The sequence below is a fragment of the Oncorhynchus kisutch genome, linkage group LG13, assembly GCF_002021735.2.
Source record: "Oncorhynchus kisutch isolate 150728-3 linkage group LG13, Okis_V2, whole genome shotgun sequence".
NCBI classification, from domain to species: Eukaryota; Metazoa; Chordata; class Actinopteri; order Salmoniformes; family Salmonidae; genus Oncorhynchus; species Oncorhynchus kisutch.
The window spans coordinates 13,647,950-13,670,226 of NC_034186.2; the positions used below are offsets into that span (position 1 = coordinate 13,647,950).

At 46.8% G+C, this 22,277-nt stretch overlaps 1 protein-coding gene across 1 annotated transcript; it reads left to right on the forward strand.

Annotated features, from left to right (window-relative positions):
- The first annotated feature begins 1,485 nt into the window (after positions 1-1,485).
- On the forward strand, positions 1,486-13,648 carry pgm1 (phosphoglucomutase 1). Its single transcript, XM_031785631.1, has 11 exons — positions 1,486-1,881; positions 4,075-4,237; positions 5,630-5,773; positions 6,264-6,389; positions 6,942-7,132; positions 7,393-7,547; positions 7,725-7,840; positions 8,212-8,347; positions 11,298-11,481; positions 11,773-11,907; positions 12,545-13,648. Exons 1-11 carry the CDS (start codon positions 1,636-1,638, stop codon positions 12,632-12,634), a joined length of 1,686 nt encoding a protein of 561 aa, XP_031641491.1. The 5' UTR covers positions 1,486-1,635; the 3' UTR covers positions 12,635-13,648.
- Positions 13,649-22,277: the final 8,629 nt, after the last annotated feature.

The following is a 22,277-nucleotide window of genomic DNA, read 5'->3' on the forward strand; positions in this document are numbered from 1 at the left end:
CCTGTGTGCTCTTCCCTTAGGCCTCAACGTTTGACACTGCTGATCAGAGTTGTACTGCACTGGCCTAGTTGCTGTAATCATGCTGGAAAGGCCAGCACGGTACAGTTCAGGTTTGGATGATAATTTGACACGGGTGGCTGTGAGAGCCCTGCTGCTGCCTGGCCTGCCTAGCAGTCGGCTACATTGCTGTGCTCCTCACTGAGGCCTGCACTTTATTCTCCTTTAGCGCTGAGCACAGTCTTCTTGACCTCCTATTAATAGCTTGCAGCCCATTACTTTGCCCTTTGACTTTTTTTCTACTGTAACCGTAGAACTCACCGGTTACAGTAGAACCGGTGTTCTCTCTTCGGAACATGGGCTGACTCACGTGCTATGGCATGTTTGCTCATTGCTTTACTGACTTGCAGTTTTAAAAGAGTGGTTCACCACAAAGTCAAAGGTTAAACATGTTAAGTTTGTCCCAACCTGTTATATGCACTAGGAGATGCATGGAAATGTTTTGTCTAATTCCATCTCATTATTTGATGCCGTACAGAATCAATAAAATCCTCACTGAGAAAACACAACCTACAGTGTCAATGAACCCATGTGTTGTAGACAGACACACGAGTGGCGCAGCAGTCTAAGGCACTGCATCTCAGTGCAAGAGGTGTCACTACAATCCCTGGTTCAAATCCAAGCTGTATCACATCTGGCTGTGGTTGGGAGTCCCATAGGGCAGTGCAGGGGTAGGCCATCATTGTAAATAAGAATTTGTTCTTAACTGACTTGCCTGGTTAAATAAAGGTTACATTTAAAATAAAATAAAAAACAGAATGGTCCTAGGGCAGCAGTAGCCAACCCTGTTCCTGGAGGTGTTTGTTCCAACTAGGGACAACACCTGGATAGAAGCACAATGATTTCGCTACACCCGCAATAATATCTGCTAAACACGTGTATGTGACCGATCAAATTTGATTTGACACCTGACCAACTGAGTTAATTGATCTGTTCAGTGATTGCCTAAATTCAACACACCTGGTCTTCCAAGTCGGTTAAATCAAAAAACATTAACTTCAGGACTAGGGTGGCCTACTGTTGTATCTAAAACAAAAGTTGTTTATTCATTTAGAACTTTTTGGGAGACTGACCAAATTCACATAGAAGTGTGAGTTATAGATCTGTCATTCTCATTGAAAGCAGGTCTAAGAAGTGGTAAATCTGTTCTGTGTGTTATTTCTTAATTTTGGCTTTTGCTTTTTACACAAGCTTCAAAAATCTGAAAATACAATATTGGTTATAGAGAATATATTTAACAGCGATTTAGATGGTACAATGATTCTCTCTACACTATACTTGCTTGTTTGGTCACAAACTGAAATTAGCCAAACCATTAGATACTGCATCTTACAGTTTTATTTTGGTCCTAGTGTTGCCATGATTGAGGCACAAATACATTGGCATCAGACTTCTTTTGAATATTGTTTATTTTATGCGCCAGGCCTTGAATCAAAGTCCAGTACTGTCCGTTTAAATCTAGAGGTGGGAAGGACCTAACCAAGGGGGAACTTGCGAGTGTGTACGTGTGGCAGCTATGCGGTGCATTCGTCTCAACCGAATACGCGGATCACACGGGCTGTCAACCTTTTGTGGAAAATGACGAAAATCACAGTAGTCAAAACCAAGGCTTATCCCGACCAGAAGCCTGGCACGAGTGGACTGAGGAAAAGAGTGACAGTCTTTCAAACGAATGAGCACTATGCGGAGAACTTCATTCAAAGCATTATCTCTTGCATCGAACCAGCGGAGCGTCAGCCTGGACTGCTCGTAGTGGGAGGCGATGGAAGGTTTTTCATGAAAGATGCCATTAAGTTGATCATCCAGATCGCCGCTGCTAATGGGGTCAGTAATAATACCATGGCCTCACCCCCAAACACGTATACCATTAGCAGCTAGCCTAGCGTCTTTGACAGCTCCCAGTGTTGACAGTGACCGCTCCAATCAGTGGTGCATTGTAGCGCTTCATCAGTTTTGAAGTTTGGCGGATACATTGTTGCCAATGCCGGTACGTTATTTTGGATACAGATTGCAATTCCATTTTATAATCAAATTAAATTTTACTTATTGCCATTGTCGGACTACCACAGTTGGGGCCCCACCACCCTAAATAATTTTGTAGGATACAAAAAAACCTACGAAATTAGCAAACTTACTGCATTTCTACACATTTTGTCATGAGCCTGAGAGAGTTTTGCCATTTTAATGCTCATTTCCTACAATTGTACTTTTTTTCATGGTGTAGTGCGTTTGTTTTGCTGTTTTATAGCTGATCTCATGTTTTTATTCACAGTTTGCCATGAGGCTGAGAGAACATTTAGCAGATTCAAAACACATTTCCAGCAATTCTACAAATGTTGCTATCATATGATAGATGGGGGGGGCCCTGACCTGGCCTCGCCTCGCCTTCGTTAACAGAACTGTGGGAATGGATTGTCCGACAGGCTGTGGGTGAAGAACGCTGTCTACCGTTGTCCTTCCTAGCTTCCGTTGTTACCCCCGCCTCTTCTTCTATGGGGTTATGGTGCATTACTTCCATCTAATTTACTGGAGCCCTCCCCGCCTCCTGTCTGTGTACCGGAGTCCTAGCTTAACAATGGACCAATAGAAGTATAATGAGGGGTACCTGCAGCTGCAGGAAGGCCCATTAGCAGGAGCGCCCTGAATTGCGGGCCACAATTGCACCCTTCTCGCTGAAAACCGGATGTGGGAACTCCGCTCTGGCGTTTCTTTTAAGCCCTGTTACCTTAGCTTATTTCAACCCTGGTCTGATAGTTTCCAAATAAAAGTTGTGCTTACTGACCTTACTGACCTTTTGATGAAGTGCACAGAGGGGAGATGGCATGGTGCCCTTTCCCACGTTGACGAAAAACACCACCATTCCTTTCCCATTATGTAGCCTAAACAGTCAGTGGACACTCTTCCTTGCCATGCATGTTTAGTATACGAACAAAGACAGCGGTTCTCTGCAAGGTTGTAGTAATTGGAAAAAGTGCAGCATTGAGGGCTTGTTTCATAAGGAGACTGTCAGTGGCACAGCCGGGTTCTGTTCATTCCCTCTGCAACTTTAGAGGAAAGGTCGGTGTGGTGGTATGCTGTCACGGAGCCCAGGCAAAACATGAGCACTAGCGACACTGACCTCCTGGCTGAACACAATGTTCAGACAGACCAACATCATTATCACACCATATAGCTCCACTATGATCTGTCCCATATAATCCTGCACAAAAGGAATCTGATCATCAGAACTCTTCTTATTCATGATGTATAACATATTGTTTATTTGCGACCTACAGTACCAGTCTAAAGTTTGGACACGCCTACTCCTTTAAGGTTTTTTTCTTTGTACTATTTTCTACATTGTAGAATAATAGTGAAGACCTCAACTATGAAATAACACACAGCATCATATAGTAACCAGAAAAGTGCTAAACAAATCCAAATATATTTTATATGAGATTATTTGAAGTAGCCACTCTTTGCCTTAATGACATATTTACATACTCTTGGCATTCTCTCAACTAGCTTCACCTGGAATGCTTTTTCAGGGAGTTCCCACATATGCTGTGCACTTGTTGGCTGCTTTTCCATCACTCTGTGGTCCAACTCATCTCAAACCATCTCAATTGGGTAGAGGTCAGAATAACCCACCAACCCTTAGCACTACACAACTGATTCAAATAATCAAAGCTTGATGATGAGTTAGTTATTTGAATCAGCTGTTTAGTGCTAGGGCAAAAACACAACATGCACCTGGGGGGTTTAGGAAAACCCTGCCCTAGATATGGTTTACTTTCCATACTCTCCCATGTCACTCAGCTGCTTGTTTAGCGCCCACATAGCAGCCTGACCTCACCAATGGCGAATTGTGTTGAATCTGTACACTCCTCTTCTATTTTCATACCTACGTGTGTCGACTGGATAGGTCAATGTAATATATGACTTACAGTTTAATATATAAAACATGACATCGGAGAATGATAATTTACCCATTGTTCTCTCCATCCCTTCCTCCCTCTCTCTCCTGTCTCCATGCAGATAGGCCACCTGGTCATTGGTCAGAATGGCATCATGTCCACCCCCGCTGTGTCCTGTGTGATCCGCAAGCTCAAAGCCGTGGGAGGAATCATCCTCACGGCCAGCCACAACCCCGGTGGCCCTACAGGAGACTTTGGCATCAAGTACAACATTGCCTCCGGAGGTGAGATGGGACAGGAGGGAGAGAGAGGAGAGGGAGAGAGATGAATTGGAGAGGTTGAAGACAGGAAGGGGATAAACGGAGAAGGGAGGAGAGAGACTGGAAATACTGACAGGAGAGGGAGACATGGGGAAGAGGAGGGAGGCAAGGAAAGGGGAAAGCCATAGGGGGAGAAAGGCCAGTGAGACATGGGGAAGAGGAGGGAGGCAAGGAAGGGGGAGAAAGGCCAGTGAGACATGGGGAAGAGGAGGGAGGCAAGGAAGGGGAAAGCCATAGGGGGAGAAAGGCCAGTGAGACATGGGGAAGAGGAGGGAGGCAAGGAAGGGGGAGAAAGGCCAGTGAGACATGGGGAAGAGGAGGGAGGCAAGGAAGGGGAAAGCCATAGTGGGAGAAAGGCCAGTGAGACATGGGGAAGAGGAGGGAGGCAAGGAAAGGGGGGAAAAAGGCCAGTGAGACATGGGGAAGAGGAGGGAGGCAAGGAAGGGGGAAAAAGGTCAGTGAGACATGGGGAAGAGGAGGGAGGCAAGGAAGGGGGAAAAAGGCCAGTGAGACATGGGGAAGAGGAGGGAGGCAAGGAAAGGGGGGAAAAAGGCCAGTGAGACATGGGGAAGAGGAGCGAGGCAAGGAAGGGGGGGAAAAGGCCAGTGAGACATGGGGAAGAGGAGGGAGGCAAGGAAGGGGGAAAAAGGCCAGTGAGACATGGGGAAGAGGAGGGAGGCAAGGAAGGGGGAAAAAGGCCAGTGAGACATGGGGAAGAGGAGGGAGGCAAGGAAGGGGGGAAAAAGGCCAGTGAGACATGGGGAAGAGGAGGGAGGCAAGGAAGGGGGGGGAAAAGGCCAGTGAGACATGGGGAAGAGGAGGGAGGCAAGGAAGGGGGAAAAAGGCCAGTGAGACATGGGGAAGAGGAGGGAGGCAAGGAAGGGGGGCGAAAAAGGCCAGTGAGACATGGGGAAGAGGAGGGAGGCAAGGAAGGGGGAAAAAGGCCAGTGAGACATGGGGAAGAGGAGGGAGGCAAGGAAAGGGGAAAAAGGCCAGTGAGACATGGGGAAGAGGAGGGAGGCAAGGAAGGGGGAAAAGGCCAGTGAGACATGGGGAAGAGGAGGGAGGCAAGGAAGGGGAAAGCCATAGGGGGAAAAGGCCAGTGAGACATGGGGAAGAGGAGGGAGGCAAGGAAGGGGGGAAAAGGCCAGTGAGACATGGGGAAGAGGAGGGAGGCAAGGAAGGGGGAAAAAAGGGGAAAGCCATAGGGGAGAAAGGCCAGTGAGAGATGGGGTAACATTTAAACTTTACTTAGCAAGGTTTAGGATGCCTAGTGATGGAGCGTGGCTGTTTTACATAATATTTCTCTAGCCTCTTCTTTATCCTCCTCTCCTTATTGTATGTGTCTGTCTCCAGGTCCTGCGCCCGAGGGAATAACAGACAAAATATTCCAGATCAGCAAGAGCCTAACAGAGTACCACATCTGCCCCGACCTCAAGGTTGACATCTCCAAGATCGGCAAGCAGACCTTTGAGGTGGACACATTCAAGCCCATGACAGGTACAGCAGGATGGGCAGGAATTCTTCTCAACTGACAGGGATGGGTTAGCTTGGAGACCAAACCTGGGAGAAGCTCACTGGTACAAATCCTTGGGCAAGGCACTCAAGTTCAGGTGTATTATTGCAATCAGTAAAGTATGTGTATGTCTTCTAGTTGTATGTCTTCTCCTAAGTCTAGAAACAGGCTACATAAGCAATAAGGCACAACGGGGTGTGGTATATGGCCAATATATCACAGCTAAGAGCTGTTCTTAGGTACAATGCGTAGTACCTGTATACAGCCCTTAGCAATGGTATATTAGCCATATACCACAAACCCCGAGGTGCCCTCTTGCTATTATAAACTGGTTACCAATGTTTTGTCATACACCTGGTGTACGGTCTGATATACCACGGCTTTCGGGCCAAAATCAACATTCAGGGCTCGAACCACCCAGTTTATAATAGTTAGTATATCTAATCTATCCTAACTGCTGTTTGTCCTCTACAGTGGAGATCGTGGACTCTGTGGAGTCCTATGCTGAGATGCTGAGGGGAATCTTCGACTTCAATGCCCTAAAACAGCTTGTGTCTGGAGCCAATCACATTAAAGTCCGTCTGGATGCCATGCACGGAGGTACTCTACATATACTGTAGATCACTGATCCGCTCAGCTGACTGGTGTATGATACCACAGGTCCCTCTATTGACAATGATCTGTGTGCTTGTAATGCCTTGTCTAAATGTTTGTGCTATAGCATTAGCTACAAGGTAGAGATGGTGGTAGGTAGCCTGACGATTACGAGCGTTGGGCCAGTAATCGAATCCCAGAGCCGACTAGGTGAACAATCTGTCTGTGCCCTTGAGCAAGGCACTTAACCCTAATTGTTCCTGTAAGTCACTCTGTATAAGAGTGTCTGCTAATTGACTAAAATGTAATGAATTCGATTCCTGCTCTCGGTAATGTTTGTATCTTCAGTACTGCGTGACTTATTATCCAATAGTCTGATTTCTCAACAATGCTGTTTTCAGTTCAGATAGATTCCCAGCAGAGACACAATGCTCTGTACAGCCACGCAATGCTCTGTACAGCCACGCAATGCTCTGTACAGCCACGCAATGCTCTGTACAGTCACACAATGCTCTGTACAGCCACACCTCCCTTCATGATAACCTTTACCCCCTTCAGTGGTTGGACCCTACGTGAAGAAGATTGTCTGTGAGGAGTTGGGCGCTGCCGCCGACGGTGCCTTCAACTGTGTCCCCAAGGAGGACTTTGGTGGTCATCACCCTGACCCCAATCTGACCTATGCCTCTGACCTGGTCAACGCCATGAAGGGAGGAGATTACGACCTCGGAGCCGCCTTTGATGGTGACGGTGTAAGTTGACAGTCGGGGGAACCAGTTGAAGATTTCAGCCCCATCTCACCCATAGTTCAAATATAGGCTCCAGGTCTCGTTCATCACTCGGCTGAAGGCAGCTTGGAATCGAGGCTATTCTATGCATGACCCGTGTCCATAGTACCAGTCCTTGAATCATCCCACAATCCAAACCTCTTTATATCTCCTGCAGTCTGTTCAGATGCTGAACTCTCCTCTGTTCTCCTACCCTCTGCTCTCTATTCCTACCCTCTCCTCAGGATCGTAACATGGTCCTTGGAAAGCATGGCTTCTTTGTCAACCCTTCTGACTCTGTGGCCATCATTGCAGCCAACATCACTTGCATCCCCTACTTCCAGAAGACTGGGGTCAAAGGTCTGGCCCGCAGCATGCCCACCAGCGGAGCTCTGGACAAGTGAGCCTAACGTCCATTCCTAGCTTCTTCTTGATTGTACCTTTTTAATTTTGTTTGTTTATGACATTTATTTTACTGGGACAGTGCACATTAATCAGCATTTCCGTTTCCTCATTAATGTTTAATTGGCGGAGTTAGCTAAATAGTTCATTTGAATATCCTATCGCTGTGCCTCAGTGTGGCTAAAGCCTTGAAGATGAATCTGTATGAGACTCCTACTGGCTGGAAGTTCTTTGGCAACCTGATGGACGCTGGCAAGCTGTCTCTGTGCGGAGAGGAGAGCTTCGGCACTGGTGAGTTAGGAGTTAGGAGGACTGGGATCTTAATGTTAGCTGACCAGGGCCATGGCAGAACAAAAGACGGTAGACACTCACTAAAATAACACACATTTGTTTACATTGTCAGTTGTGTTATGAACTTTGTTATTAACAGCCTCCAGCCACATGGCATGATTTTTGTTAAGCTTACCAGCCTACATAGTGAGCATTGCTCTCTTTTCCAAAGACCAGCATTCTAGTTGTACAGCATAATGTAGCTTTGTATGCATTATATCAGCTCTAGTAGTTTGATAAAGAGAGTCAGTGCTGTTACATGGTTCCAGTCAGTTGGGCAAGGCATTGTGTTTGTACATATCTTCCCCTCCTCTCTTCATTGTTTACCAAAGGCTCTGATCATATCCGTGAGAAGGACGGCTTGTGGGCGGTGCTGGCCTGGATGTCCATCCTAGCCCACAGGAAGCAGAGTGTGGAAGAGATCATGAAAGACCACTGGAACAAATTTGGCAGGAACTTCTTCACCAGGTTAGTGGTTGAACTCTGCTGCCCTCCAGTGGTGCAGTCAAATCAAAGCAGATTGGTCACATACACATGGTTAGTAGATGTTAATGCGAGAGTAGTGAAATGCTTGTGCTTCTAGTTCTGAGGGTGCAGTAATATCTAACAAGTAATCTAACAATTTCACAACAACTACCTTATACACAAGTGTAAAGGAATGAATTAGAATATGTACATATAAATATATGGATGAGCGATGGCCAAACGGCATAGGCAAGATGCAGTAGATGGTATAGAGTACAGTATATACATTTGAGATGAGTAATGTAGGGTATGTAAACATTATATAAAGTGGCATTGCTTAAGTAACACATTTATTGCATCCAATTATTAAAGTGGCTAGAGATTGAGTGGCTGCTGCCAACATAGACTCAATGTTAGTGATGGCTGTTTAACAGTCTGACGGCCTTGAGAGAGAAGCTGTTTTTCAGTCTCTCAGTCCCAGCTTTGATGCACCTGTACTAAAGGTCTACCGATTATGATTTTTCAACGCCGATACCGATTATTGGAGGACCAAAAAAGCTGATACCGATTAATCAGCCAATTTGATTTATTTATTTGTAATGATGACAATTACAACAATACTGAACACTTCTTCAATATTCTCAGGTAAGACGTTTTAGGTTGTAGTTATTATAGGAATTATAGGACTATTTCCCTCTATACCATTTGTAATGAATTAACCTTTGACTATTGGATGTTCTTATAGACACTTGAGTATTGCCAGTGTAACAGTATAGCTTCCGTCCCTCTCCTCGCTCCTCCCTGGGCTCAAACCAGGAACCCAACGACAACAGCCACCCTGGAAGCAGCGTTACCCATGCAGAGCAAGGGGATCAACCACAGGCTCAGAGCGAGTGATGTTTGAAACGCTATTAGCGCGAGCTAACTAGCTAGCCTTTTCACTTCGGTTACACCAGCCTAATCTCGGGAATTGATAGGCTTGAAGTCATAAACAGCGCAATGCTTGACGCACAACGAAGAGCTGCTGGCAAAACGCGCTTCTGCCTACCACCGGTCAGTCAGATACTTAGATACTTGTATACTTGTATGCTGGTATGCTCAGTCAGATTATATGCAACGCAGGACAAGCTAGATAATATCTAGTAATATCAACCATGTGTAGTTAACTAATGATTATGATTGTTTTTTATAAGACAAGTTTAATGCTAGCTAGCAACTTACCTTGGCTTACTTCATTCGCGTAACAGGGAGTCTCCTTGTGGAGTGCAACGAGAGAGAGGCAGGTCGTTATAGCCTGGACTAGTTAACTGTAAGGTTGCAAAATTGGATCCCCTGAGCTGACATTGGAACCCACCGTTCCTAGGCCGTCATTGAAAATAAGAATGTGTTCTTAACTGACTTGCCTAGTTAAATAAAGGTGTAAAAAAAATATTGGCAAAAATCGGTGTCCAAAGATACAGATTTTTTCCCCCGATTTGTTATGAGAACTTGAAATCAGCCCTAATTAATCGGCCATTCCGATTAATCGGTCGACCTCTAACCTGTACTGACCTCGCCTTCTGGATTATAGCGGGGTGAACAGGCAGTGGCTCGGGTGGTTGTTGTCCTTGATGATCTTTTTGGCCTTCCTGTGACATCGGGTGGTGTAGGTGTCCTGGAGGGCAGGTAGTTTGCCCCCGGTGATGCATTGTGCAGACCTCACTACCCTCTGGAGAGCCTTAAGGTTGTGGTCGGAACAGTTGCCGTACCAGGCGGTGATACAGCCCGTCTACATCAGGTGTAACCTTCCCGTCTACACCAGGTGTAACTCCCCCGTCCCGTCTACACCAGGTGTAACTCCCCCGTCCCGTCTACACCAGGTGTAACTCCCCCGTCCCGTCTACACCAGGTGTAACTCCCCCGTCCCGTCTACACCAGGTGTAACTCCCCCGTCCCGTCTACACCAGGTGTAACTCCCCCGTACCGTCTACACCAGGTGTAACTCCCCCGTCCCGTCTACACCAGGTGTAACTCCCCCGTCCCGTCTACACCAGGTGTAACTCCCCCGTCCCGTCTACACCAGGTGTAACTCCCCCGTCCCGTCTACACCAGGTGTAACTCCCCCGTCCCGTCTACACCAGGTGTAACTCCCCCGTCCCGTCTACACCAGGTGTAACTCCCCCGTCCCGTCTACACCAGGTGTAACTCCCCCGTCCCGTCTACACCAGGTGTAACTCCCCCGTCCCGTCTACACCAGGTGTAACCCTAACCCCCGTCCCGTCTACACCAGGTGTAACTCCCCCGTCCCGTCTACACCAGGTGTAACTCCCCCGTCCCATCTACACCAGGTGTAACTCCCCCGTCCCGTCTACACCAGGTGTAACTCCCCCGTCCCGTCTACACCAGGTGTAACCCTAACCCCCGTCCCGTCTACACCAGGTGTAACCCTAACCCCCCGTCCCGTCTCCACCAGGTGTAACCCTAACCCCCCGTCCCGTCTCCACCAGGTGTAACCCTAACCCCCCGTCCCGTCTCCACCAGGTGTAACCCTAACCCCCCGTCCCGTCTCCACCAGGTGTAACCCTAACCCCCCGTCCCGTCTCCACCAGGTGTAACCCTAACCCCCTCTCCCGTCTCCACCAGGTGTAACCCTAACCCCCTCTCCCGTCTCCACCAGGTGTAACCCTAACCCCCGTCCCGTCTCCACCAGGTGTAACCCTAACCCCCGTCCCGTCTCCACCAGGTGTAACCCTAACCCCCGTCCCGTCTCCACCAGGTGTAACCCTAACCCCCGTCCCGTCTCCACCAGGTGTAACCCTAACCCCCGTCCCGTCTCCACCAGGTGTAACCCTAACCCCCGTCCCGTCTCCACCAGGTGTAACCCTAACCCCCGTCCCGTCTCCACCAGGTGTAACCCTAACCCCCGTCCCGTCTACACCAGGTGTAACCCTAACCCCCGTCCCGTCTACAACAGGTATGATTATGAAGAAGTGGACTCAGACAAAGCCAACACCATGATCAAGGAGCTTGAGGCTAAGATGTTTGACAAGTCCTTTGTGGGCCAGAAGTTTTCATCGGGAGACAAGAGCTATGAGGTGGCTGTCTCTGACAATTTTGCCTACACCGACCCTGTGGATGGCAGCGTCTCCAAGAACCAGGTGAGAGACGGGGACAAAAAGGCATCTAGAGAGAGGCATCCCAGCATGGGACATGGGTGTGGTGGATACAATTCTGTCAGTACATGTTCATGATAAAGAGTGATGGATAGTTATGACAATATTATTGTGATATTAATAGTTCATAGAATGTTGATAGATGACCCAGCACATTTCCTGCAAATATAGACTTGAAGCATCACTAGAGGCACATATAATTTATTAGTTCTTCTCCATATTCCCAGTATATTGAGTTCCTCCTTAGTTATCTTTCTCTCTCTCTGTGTCGCTCAGGGTCTGAGGATTGTCTTCTCCGACGGCTCCAGGATCATCTTTCGTCTCAGTGGGACAGGCAGCGCTGGTGCGACCGTCAGGCTCTACATAGACAGCTATGAGAAGGACCCCGCCAAAATCTACGGCGACGCACAGGTGAGACCTGGGGGCTGAGGAGCAGCAAGGGCTCTTCTCTGATTGGATGTGACAGGATCATTTTAGAGGCACAGTGGGGGAGCTCTTGTACTTGTCATGATGATTCAATGGAAGATGAAGTATTTCTACACACACCACACACACACACAAGCCTGGCAGCTAGCTTGTTTTGGGTCAACGGGTCCAACAACAGTGCCTTTATGAATTCTTAGTTGACTTGAAGGAGAAGGAATGTTTGGCTAAGAGTTGAGTCATGGTTGATATCAGGCCATGGGAGAAAAAAAGGTTGAAAAGCACAGAGTTGACACTTCATAAAATCATTCTGAGTGGGCTGGGCAGGAGGGACAGACTGATGGCGTAAGAAAGACAAACTGACAGAATGGTGGAAAAAAACAATCATTTTGGATAAGGAGGCCTTCTATGGCACAGATTAATTTAGGACCATTTCTATTGCTTACAAATCTAAAATGATTGGATAGGTGAAAGCATTATGGTAGCGGCTCAGCTTGGCTTGTTCCAGGGCTAGTTGGACTTATGTGTTCAGTCTGTAACTATAACATAGATGTCAGTGGGGTTATAGGAAGAGGCTATGACCGAGTGAGACTGGAGTGTAATGTTGACTGTTTGGCTTCCTTAGGTCATGCTGAAACCTCTGGTGGAGATTGCGCTGAAGATCTCTGGGCTCCATGAGAAGACCGGCCGCACCGGGCCCACTGTGATCACATAGACTGCTGGCCCTGCCCCCCCACTGTGATCACGTAGACTGCTGGCCCTGCCCCCCCACTGTGATCACGTAGACTGCTGGCCCTTCCCCCCCACTGTGATCACGTAGACTGCTGGCCCTGCCCCCCCACTGTGATCACGTAGACTGCTGGCCCTGCCCCCCCACTGTGATCACATAGACTGCTGGCCCTGCCCCCCCACTGTGATCACATAGACTGCTGGCCCTGCCTCCCCACTGTGATCACAGACTGCTGGCCCCCCCCCCCCCCCCACACTGTGATCAGACTGCTGGCCCCGCCCCCCCACTGTGATCACATAGACTGCTGGCCCTGCCCCCCCACTGCGATCACATAGACTGCTGGCCCTGCCCCCCCACTGTGATCACGTAGACTGCTGGCCCTGCCCCCCCAATGTGATCACGTAGACTGCTGGCCCTGCCCCCCCCACTGTGATCACGTAGACTGCTGGCCCTTCCCCCCCACTGTGATCACGTAGACTGCTGGCCCTGCCCCCCCACTGTGATCACATAGACTGCTGGCCCTGCCCCCCCACTGTGATCACATAGACTGCTGGCCCTGCCTCCCCACTGTGATCACAGACTGCTGGCCCTGCCCCCCCCACTGTGATCACAGACTGCTGGCCCCGCCCCCCCACTGTGATCACGTAGACTGCTGGCCCTGCCCCCCCACTGTGATCACGTAGACTGCTGGCCCTGCCCCCCCCACTGTGATCACGTAGACTGCTGGCCCTGCCCCCCCACTGTGATCACGTAGACTGCTGGCCCTGCCCCCCCACTGTGATCACGTAGACTGCTGGCCCTGCCTCCCCACTGTGATCACGTAGACTGCTGGCCCTGATCAGGCCCTGTCACACCCTTCCAGGTAACTCTGTCCTATCAACCGTTCCACGTGTGCCTCTGAAGAACAACCTCACCTCACTTGTACCATAAAGCCATCCAAATAAAAGCTTAAAATGTAACACTGCCGTTCACCATGAATAAAACTTCCTTACGAAATAATATTGTCGCACTCATGTGTATTTATTTGGGAGATGTTAAATAAATATATATTTCAATATACATTTATTAGAATTTCTTAGGGAAGACACAAAAGCAGTATGAACAGTCAGTTTTGTTGTCTGTAGAATTCTACATTTAAGACAGACCTGAAGTCAGTGACCAATGTCAATCTCTCCCAGCATGCCTGATCTAGCCAATCAACTGAGAGATCAGTGCTAGGATGTGATTATGGTGGTGAGATCAGTCAACCAGCCTGGACATACACAGTCAATTTTGATGCCAGAGGGCCTGGTTTGGGGGCAATCCAACTATGGAAACACCGGAGTAGCTTAATGATGCTGCATGTGTAGAGGTAAAACATTACTGTGCTTAAGCTTAGTGCTGCAGCCACGCAGAGGTTAAACAAACAGCTCCTGGCATCAGGTGGGTCTAAGCCTCTTAGGGCCTCTCTGAAGAAGAGTATATTGACTTCTGGGCTGGAAGGTATCAGACAGACATTTCCCCCCCTTACCATAATCTCTCTGCTCTCATCCCCCTCTCCTATTCTTCTAAATGTTTGTTTTCTCTCATCTTCTCTCTACTTCCCACCACACATACCAGGCCAGGGGTGTCTGTCTATTTGAACTGATGAGAACTAACTCTGGTAGACCTAGACCATAACCCCTCAGCAGACAGTGTGTGAGAAAGCATTGAGGTAGCCAGAACTAGCCAGCCCTTCACTGGGCCAGGGGAGACGGGAATGGGTGGGTGGAGTGATATTAATGGTGATGGCCTCTTAGCGGAGACACTGTTCTGGATATGAACATGGCAAGTTATTCTATCCTCTGTCATCAAACAAGCCAAGAAGTGCAGGATGGATCAGAATGGGTTCTGTCCAGAGTCAATATGGGAGAAGTGGGGGAGGGAGTATTTCCAAAAGGTGAAGTCTTTCCAAAGACATTCTTGGGTTGCGTCCCAAATGACACCTTATGGGCCCTGGTCTAAAGTAGTGCACCACATAGGGAATAGGGTGCCATTTGGGGGACAGTCTTGATCCTGAAGAGGAATAGAAGACCAATTGAATCTACTCGTCCTGTTCTCTGCAGTGAAATATACTTGATAATCAGTCACCATTATACTGAATGATGTGTAAGATGATCTTCTAGCCAGATGACAGAAAGCTAAGCAAGAGAGAGACTTCTCGTGAGGGACAATACAGTTCCAGAACTTCCAGGTAGTGAGGGACAATACAGTTCCAGAACTTCCAGCTAGTGAGGGACAATACAGTTCCAGAACTTCCAGCTAGTGAGGGACAATACAGTTCCAGAACTTCCAGCTAGTGAGGGACAATACAGTTCCAGAACTTCCAGCTAGAGAGGGACAATACAGTTCCAGAACTTCCAGCTAGTGAGGGACAACACAGTTCCAGAACTTCCAGCTAGTGAGGGACAACACAGTTCCAGAACTTCCAGCTAGTGAGGGACAACACAGTTCCAGAACTTCCAGCTAGTGAGGGACAACACAGTTCCAGAACTTCCAGCTAGTGAGGGACAACACAGTTCCAGAACTTCCAGCTAGTGAGGGACAATACAGTTCCAGAACTTCCAGCTAGTGAGGGACAATACAGTTCCAGAACTTCCAGCTAGTGAGGGACAATACAGTTCCAGAACTTCCAGTTAGTGAGGGACAATACAGTTCCAGAACTTCCAGCTAGTGAGGGACAACACAGTTCCAGAACTTCCAGCTAGTGAGGGACAATACAGTTCCAGAACTTCCAGCTAGTGAGGGACAATACAGTTCCAGAACTTCCAGCTAGTGAGGGACAATACAGTTCCAGAACTTCCAGCTAGTGAGGGACAATACAGTTCCAGAACTTCCAGCTAGTGAGGGACAATACAGTTCCAGAACTTCCAGCTAGAGAGGGACAATACAGTTCCAGAACTTCCAGCTAGTGAGGGAAAATACAGTTCCAGAACTTCCAGCTAGTGAGGGACAACACAGTTCCAGAACTTCCAGCTAGTGAGGGACAACACAGTTCCAGAACTTCCAGCTAGTGAGGGACAACACAGTTCCAGAACTTCCAGCTAGTGAGGGACAACACAGTTCCAGAACTTCCAGCTAGTGAGGGACAATACAGTTCCAGAACTTCCAGCTAGTGAGGGACAATACAGTTCCAGAACTTCCAGCTAGTGAGGGACAATACAGTTCCAGAACTTCCAGCTAGTGAGGGACAATACAGTTCCAGAACTTCCAGCTAGTGAGGGACAATACAGTTCCAGAACTTCCAGCTAGTGAGGGACAATACAGTTCCAGAACTTCCAGCTAGTGAGGGAAAATACAGTTCCAGAACTTCCAGCTAGTGAGGGACAACACAGTTCCAGAACTTCCAGCTAGTGAGGGACAACACAGTTCCAGAACTTCCAGCTAGTGAGGGACAACACAGTTCCAGAACTTCCAGCTAGTGAGGGACAACACAGTTCCAGAACTTCCAGCTAGTGAGGGAAAATACAGTTCCAGAACTTCCAGCTAGTGAGGGACAACACAGTTCCAGAACTTCCAGCTAGTGAGGGACAATACAGTTCCAGAACTTCCAGCTAGTGAGGGACAATACAGTTCCAGAACTTCCAGCTAGTGAGGGACAACACAGTTCCAGAACTTCCAGCTAGTGAGGGACAATACAGTTCCAGAACTTCCAGCTAGTGAGGGACAACACAGTTCCAGAACTTCCAGCTAGTGAGGGAAAATACAGTTCCAGAACTTCCAGCTCTAGGAAGAGAAGAGATTGATGTATAGCATAAGAGAAATGGAGAAACTTGTCCTCTTCCAACCTCATTTACTGGTTATGGATTGACGTCACCTTTTGTCATTATCCTGTCTCCTGAGTCCTGTGTCTAAATTGTCTCAAATTTAGTTAATTGTTGAGAAGCAGCAAAATCAGGTGCACCTAAGAAGAGCGATATCTCTCTCTCTCTCTCTCTCTCTCTCTCTCTCTCTCTCTCTCTCTCTCTCTCTCTCTCTCTCTCTCGACATGGGGAAAAGAAAATTGCTTTGGGGAGCACAAATAGACTTATTCCACCCATACCTGTCATGTATGTCAATGTCAGTCATGTTGACGACTCAAATCCACTAAACCCTGGCCTTTATTTGTTGGGCAGCTCTGTAGCATAGAAGGGGTTCACCTTAACCCCACCCCCCAAAGGTACAGGCTGTGACGGGGATATGTAACGACTCTAAATGGTTCCTCTTTGAGGTCCATCGGGGGATGAATAGTAGGGTGGACAGTTTGGTCCTGGACCTGCATTGTTGAGGCCCAGGCCTGTGATTCCGACACGGTGCGACACATAACGTCTTCCCCTATTTCGTCCGTGCCGGTAATGGTTCCCAGGTTGTATTTAGATTGGCTGTCATTACGTCAGGTAATCACAATAAGGCTTACATTAAGCCGCTCTGGTCTGGAGCTATTAGATGGCTAAATGACTTTCTTTGTGGTTGGCAGGGCGACTGTGTTTTTATAGCGGTCCCTAGATTACTCTGCAGGAGGAACCGGTCCCTTGGAACATAGAATAACACCATCAGCTGACAAAGCCATCATTCTAAAATGCCTTAAATAAGTCCTGAAGTGGAGAAAACACAGAGTACAATAAAATCAAGTATAACTCAATGTTTCTTGTGGCTTTCTCTGAACCTCTCTCTCTTTATCCATTAAAGCGGCAATCTGCAGTTGAAACAATGACAAATGGAAATCCCGCCACTGTTTCGGTAAAAAGCTGAGAGATGGAGCTGGAGAAATGCAACCACTCAAATTCATAGAATTATGGATGCAAGGACTGACATGCCATTATATCAACATTTTCATTTAAGCATCTTTTGAGGCCATACAGAGTTTCTTTACAGTTACTTAGTTTGTAAACATTTTAGTAAAACATGCTTATAAGCTTTTTCAAGATATCCACCATTGTTCCTGTACCAAAGAAACTAAAGGTAACCTAACTAAATGACTATCACCCCGTAGCAATCACTTCTGTCGTCATGAAGTGCTTTGAGAGGCGGGATAATTCTTAAAGGTCTGGGGGAATTGTTTCTAAACATCATACCATGGATCATTTAGCTATAAAAATATATATATCATTTAAAGAAATATAAAAAATATTGCAGTCGGCCTTTACTACAATAGCCCATAAAAACACATTAATAACACATTAATGCACAGGGAAAAAAGACAGTAAAGAAATGAATCATAAGAAATAATGTTTTGAAATGTCTGTCCTATATCTAGGAGATATAAGAAAGTGCAGAAAATACTGTATATACAGAACCAGTCAAAAGTTTGGACACAGCTACTCATTCAATGGTTTCTCTTTATTTTTACTGTTCTACATTGTAGAATAATAGTGAAGACATCAAAACTATGAAATAACACATATGGAATCATGTAGTAACTAAAAAAGTGTTAAACAAATCAACATTTATTTTATATTTTATATTCTTCAAAGTAGCCACCCTTTACCTTGATGACAGCTTTGCACACTCTTGACATTCTCTTAACCAGCTTCACTTGAAATGCTTGAAGGAGTCTTGAAGGAGTTTCCACATATGCTGAGCACTTGTTGGCTGCTTTTCCTTCACTCTGCAGTCCAACTCATCCCAAACCATCTCAATTGGGTTGAGATGGGTGATTGTGGAGGCCAGGTCATCTGATGCAGCACTCCATCACTCTCCTTCTTGGTCAAATAGCCATAACACAGCCTGGAGGTGTGTTGGGTCATTGTCCTGTTGAAAAACAAATGATAGTCTCACTAAGCGCAAATCAGATGGGATGGTGTATCGTTGCAGAATGCTGTGGTAGCTATGCTGGTTAAGTGTGCCTTGAATTCTAAATAAATCACAGATAGTGTCAATTCAAATCAAAGGTTATTTGTCACGTGCGCCGAATACAGCAGGTGTAGTAGACCTTAGAGTGAATTGTTTACTTACAGGCTCTAACCAATAGTGCGGAGAAAAAAAAGTATGTGTGTGTGTGTGTGTGTGTGTGTGTGTGTAGGTAAGTAAAGAAATAAAACAACAGTAAAAAGACATTTGAGAAAAGAGTTGCAAGGCTATATACAGACACCAGTTAGTCAGGCTTATTGAGGTAGTATGTACATGTAGGTATTGTTAAAGTGACTATGCATATATGATGAACAGAGAGTAGCAGTAGCGTGAAAAGAGGGGTTGGCGGGTGGCGGGTGGTGGGACACAACGCAGATAGCCCGGTTAGCCAATGTGCGGGAGCACTGGTTGGTCGAGCCAATTGAAGTCAGTGTGTCCAAACTGTATATGTGTTTTATTAAATTATATGTTGGGTTCTGATGCAGTGTAACAGCTGAACTAAGCTGATGAGGCATTTATAAGTTATATTCTTCAAAAATCAATGGATACATATTAACTTCTAAGCCCAAAAATGGATGTACTGTAGCACCCTCGACTAACCTGTGCCCCCCGCACATTGACTTTGTACCGGTTCCCCCTGTATATAGTCTCGTTATTGTTATTTTACTGCTACTCTTTAATTACTTGCTACTTTAATTTCTTATTGTTATGTGTATTTCTTAAACCGCATTGTTGGTTAGGGGCTTGTCAGTAAGCATTTCTCTGTTGTATTCAGGACATGTGACTAATAACATTTGATTTGAACTGCATATTGTCCCCTATAAAGTATTTTTCACTCAATTAATTGTATGATGTCATGTATTATAATAATTAGAAAATGAAACTAAAACATAAACTGCATAAAATGAATTTGACATCTTATAAATCTGACTCAAATCTGTTTAGACCATTTTAAACCCATTTGCACTGTACAACTATTGTACTGTGAAACCTGTGGAACATTTTGAGGGCTGATGACATTAACAGGTCTTCCCTAAATAGCCAGTGTGTTTAAAACACACTTGTTGATATAGATTTCACATCTCTTAGGCAGATGAGCTGGATAACTAAACGCTGTCAGGATTGTTGAGCTTTTATTCTCATCCTTTCCATACTGGTGTCATGTTGAACTGCGAGGAGATATACTGTCTCTCCAGGAATAGGGATTGCAGCACAGAACAGTTCTGTGTTGGTTGAGATAGGCCACAGGGGACCACCATGTTACTGACATTACTGAGACTGGTTTTAAGTCAGGAGAGGAATCCACACAATGATCTGTTAGGATATAAAACTGCTCAGAGGCTCAGCATAATGGATGTTTCTGACCGCACTGCAGATGCTGGATCTTATGCATAGAACTCTATATTTTGTATTTTTTCTCTTCTACTCTCTTCTTCTCTCCTTTCTTCCCCTCTCATTCTCCCTCTGGTCCTTGCTCAAGATTCTCTTGGAGAAACCACAGCGTTGTGAGGCTTCTTGTCCTACTGCCAGAGAGTGCATTTCTGTGGTCCAGTCCAGAGCAAGAGAGTGATGTTTCTGTGGTCCAGTTTAGAGCAAGGGAGGGAAGTTTCTGTGGTCCAGTTTAGAGCAAGGGAGGGTAGTTTCTGTGGTCCAGTTTAGAGTGAGGGAGGGATGTTTCTGTGGTCCAGTTCAGAGCGAGGGAGGGAGGTTTCTGTGGTCTAGTTTAGAGCAAGAGAGGGAGGTTTCTGTGGTCCAGTTTAGAGTGAGAGAAGGTTTCTGTGGTCCAGTTTACAGCGAGAGAGGGAGGTTTCTGTGGTCCAGTTTAGAGCAAGAGAGGGAGGTTTCTGTGGTCCAGTTTAGAGCAAGAGAGGGAGGTTTCTGTGGTCCAGTTTAGAGCAAGAGAGGGAGGTTTCTGTGGTCCAGTTTAGAGCAAGAGAGGGAGGTTTCTGTGGTCCAGTTTAGAGTGAGAGAAGGTTTCTGTGGTCCAGTTTAGAGTGAGAGAAGGTTTCTGTGGTCCAGTTTAGAGTGAGAGAAGGTTTCTGTGGTCCAGTTTAGAGTGAGAGAAGGTTTCTGTGGTCCAGTTTAGAGTGAGAGAAGGTTTCTGTGGTCCAGTTTAGAGCAAGAGAGGGAGGTTTCTGTGGTCCAGTTTAGTGCAAGAGAGGGAGGTTTCTGTGGTCCAGTTTAGACTGAGAGAAGGTTTCTGTGGTCCAGTTTAGAGTGAGAGAAGGTTTCTGTGGTCCAGTTTAGAGCAAGAGAGGGAGGTTTCTGTGGTCCAGTTTAGAGTGAGAGAGGGAGGTTTCTGTGGTCCAGTTTAGAGCAAGAGAGGGAGGTTTCTGTGGTCCAGTTTAGAGTGAGGGAGGGAGGTTTCTGTGGTCTAGTTTAGAGCAAGAGAGGGAGGTTTCTGTGGTCCAGTTTAGAGTGAGAGAAGGTTTCTGTGGTCCAGTTTACAGCGAGAGAGGGAGGTTTCTGTGGTCCAGTTCAGAGCGAGAGAGGGAGGTTTCTGTGGTCCAGTTCAGAGCGAGAAAGGGAGGTTTCTGTGGTCCAGTTTAGAGCAAGAGAGGGAGGTTTCTGTGGTCCAGTTTAGAGTGAGAGAAGGTTTCTGTGGTCCAGTTTAGAGTGAGAGAAGGTTTCTGTGGTCCAGTTTAGAGTGAGAGAAGGTTTCTGTGGTCCAGTTTAGAGTGAGAGAAGGTTTCTGTGGTCCAGTTTAGAGTGAGAGAAGGTTTCTGTGGTCCAGTTTAGAGCAAGAGAGGGAGGTTTCTGTGGTCCAGTTTAGTGCAAGAGAGTGAGGTTTCTGTGGTCCAGTTTAGACTGAGAGAAGGTTTCTGTGGTCCAGTTTAGAGTGAGAGAAGGTTTCTGTGGTCCAGTTTAGAGCAAGAGAGGGAGGTTTCTGTGGTCCAGTTTAGAGTGAGAGAGGGAGATTTCTGTGGTCCAGTTTAGAGTGAGGGAGGGAGGTTTCTGTGGTCTAGTTTAGAGCAAGAGAGGGAGGTTTCTGTGGTCCAGTTTAGAGTGAGGGAGGGAGGTTTCTGTGGTCTAGTTTAGAGCAAGAGAGGGAGGTTTCTGTGGTCCAGTTTAGAGTGAGAGAAGGTTTCTGTGGTCCAGTTTACAGCGAGAGAGGGAGGTTTCTGTGGTCCAGTTCAGAGCGAGAGAGGGAGGTTTCTGTGGTCCAGTTCAGAGCGAGAAAGGGAGGTTTCTGTGGTCCAGTTTAGAGCAAGAGAGGGAGGTTTCTGTGGTCCAGTTTAGAGTGAGAGAAGGTTTCTGTGGTCCAGTTTAGAGCAAGAGAGGGAGGTTTCTGTGGTCCAGTTTAGAGTGAGAGAGGGAGGTTTCTGTGGTCCAGTTTAGAGCGAGGGAGGGAAGTTTCTATGGTCCAGTTTAGTGCAAGAGAGGGAGGCAGGGAAGGAGAGAGAGAGAGAGAGAAAAGAAAGGGAGCACATATACTGTACAAATATAACACAACATCAAATTAACATGTTTCCTCAGCTTACTCTCTGGCATAGGTCTCACATAGAACAGAAATAAATAGCCATTTGCTCTGAAGCAACAAGGCAAAACACTCTCCCTTTTCAAACTCCCACACTTTCCCCACCTTAAGAAGCAACAGCTGGGAAAATGAACCGTGCCGGGTTTTCCGTTTATTTACTGCGCAGGGCATGACAAATTATACCAGAGACGCACTTGTTTTACCAAGTAATAACTCTCAAACGTTGTTTATGTGACACAAACCTCAAAAGAAAAACAATCTGGTTAAGGTACCAACACAAATAATATGTGGGTGCAGTTCTCT

What these genes read in the sequence shown, in the direction of transcription:
- pgm1 (XM_031785631.1), top strand. Translation starts at nt 1,636, where the DNA reads ATGACGAAAATCACAGTAGTCAAAACCAAGGCTTATCCCGACCAGAAG. An exon ending in AGATCGCCGCTGCTAATGGG is followed by an intron (nt 1,882 to 4,074) that starts GTCAGTAATAAT and finishes GTCTCCATGCAG; the next exon opens with ATAGGCCACCTGGTCATTGG. An exon ending in GCAGCGTCTCCAAGAACCAG is followed by an intron (nt 11,482 to 11,772) that starts GTGAGAGACGGG and finishes TGTGTCGCTCAG; the next exon opens with GGTCTGAGGATTGTCTTCTC.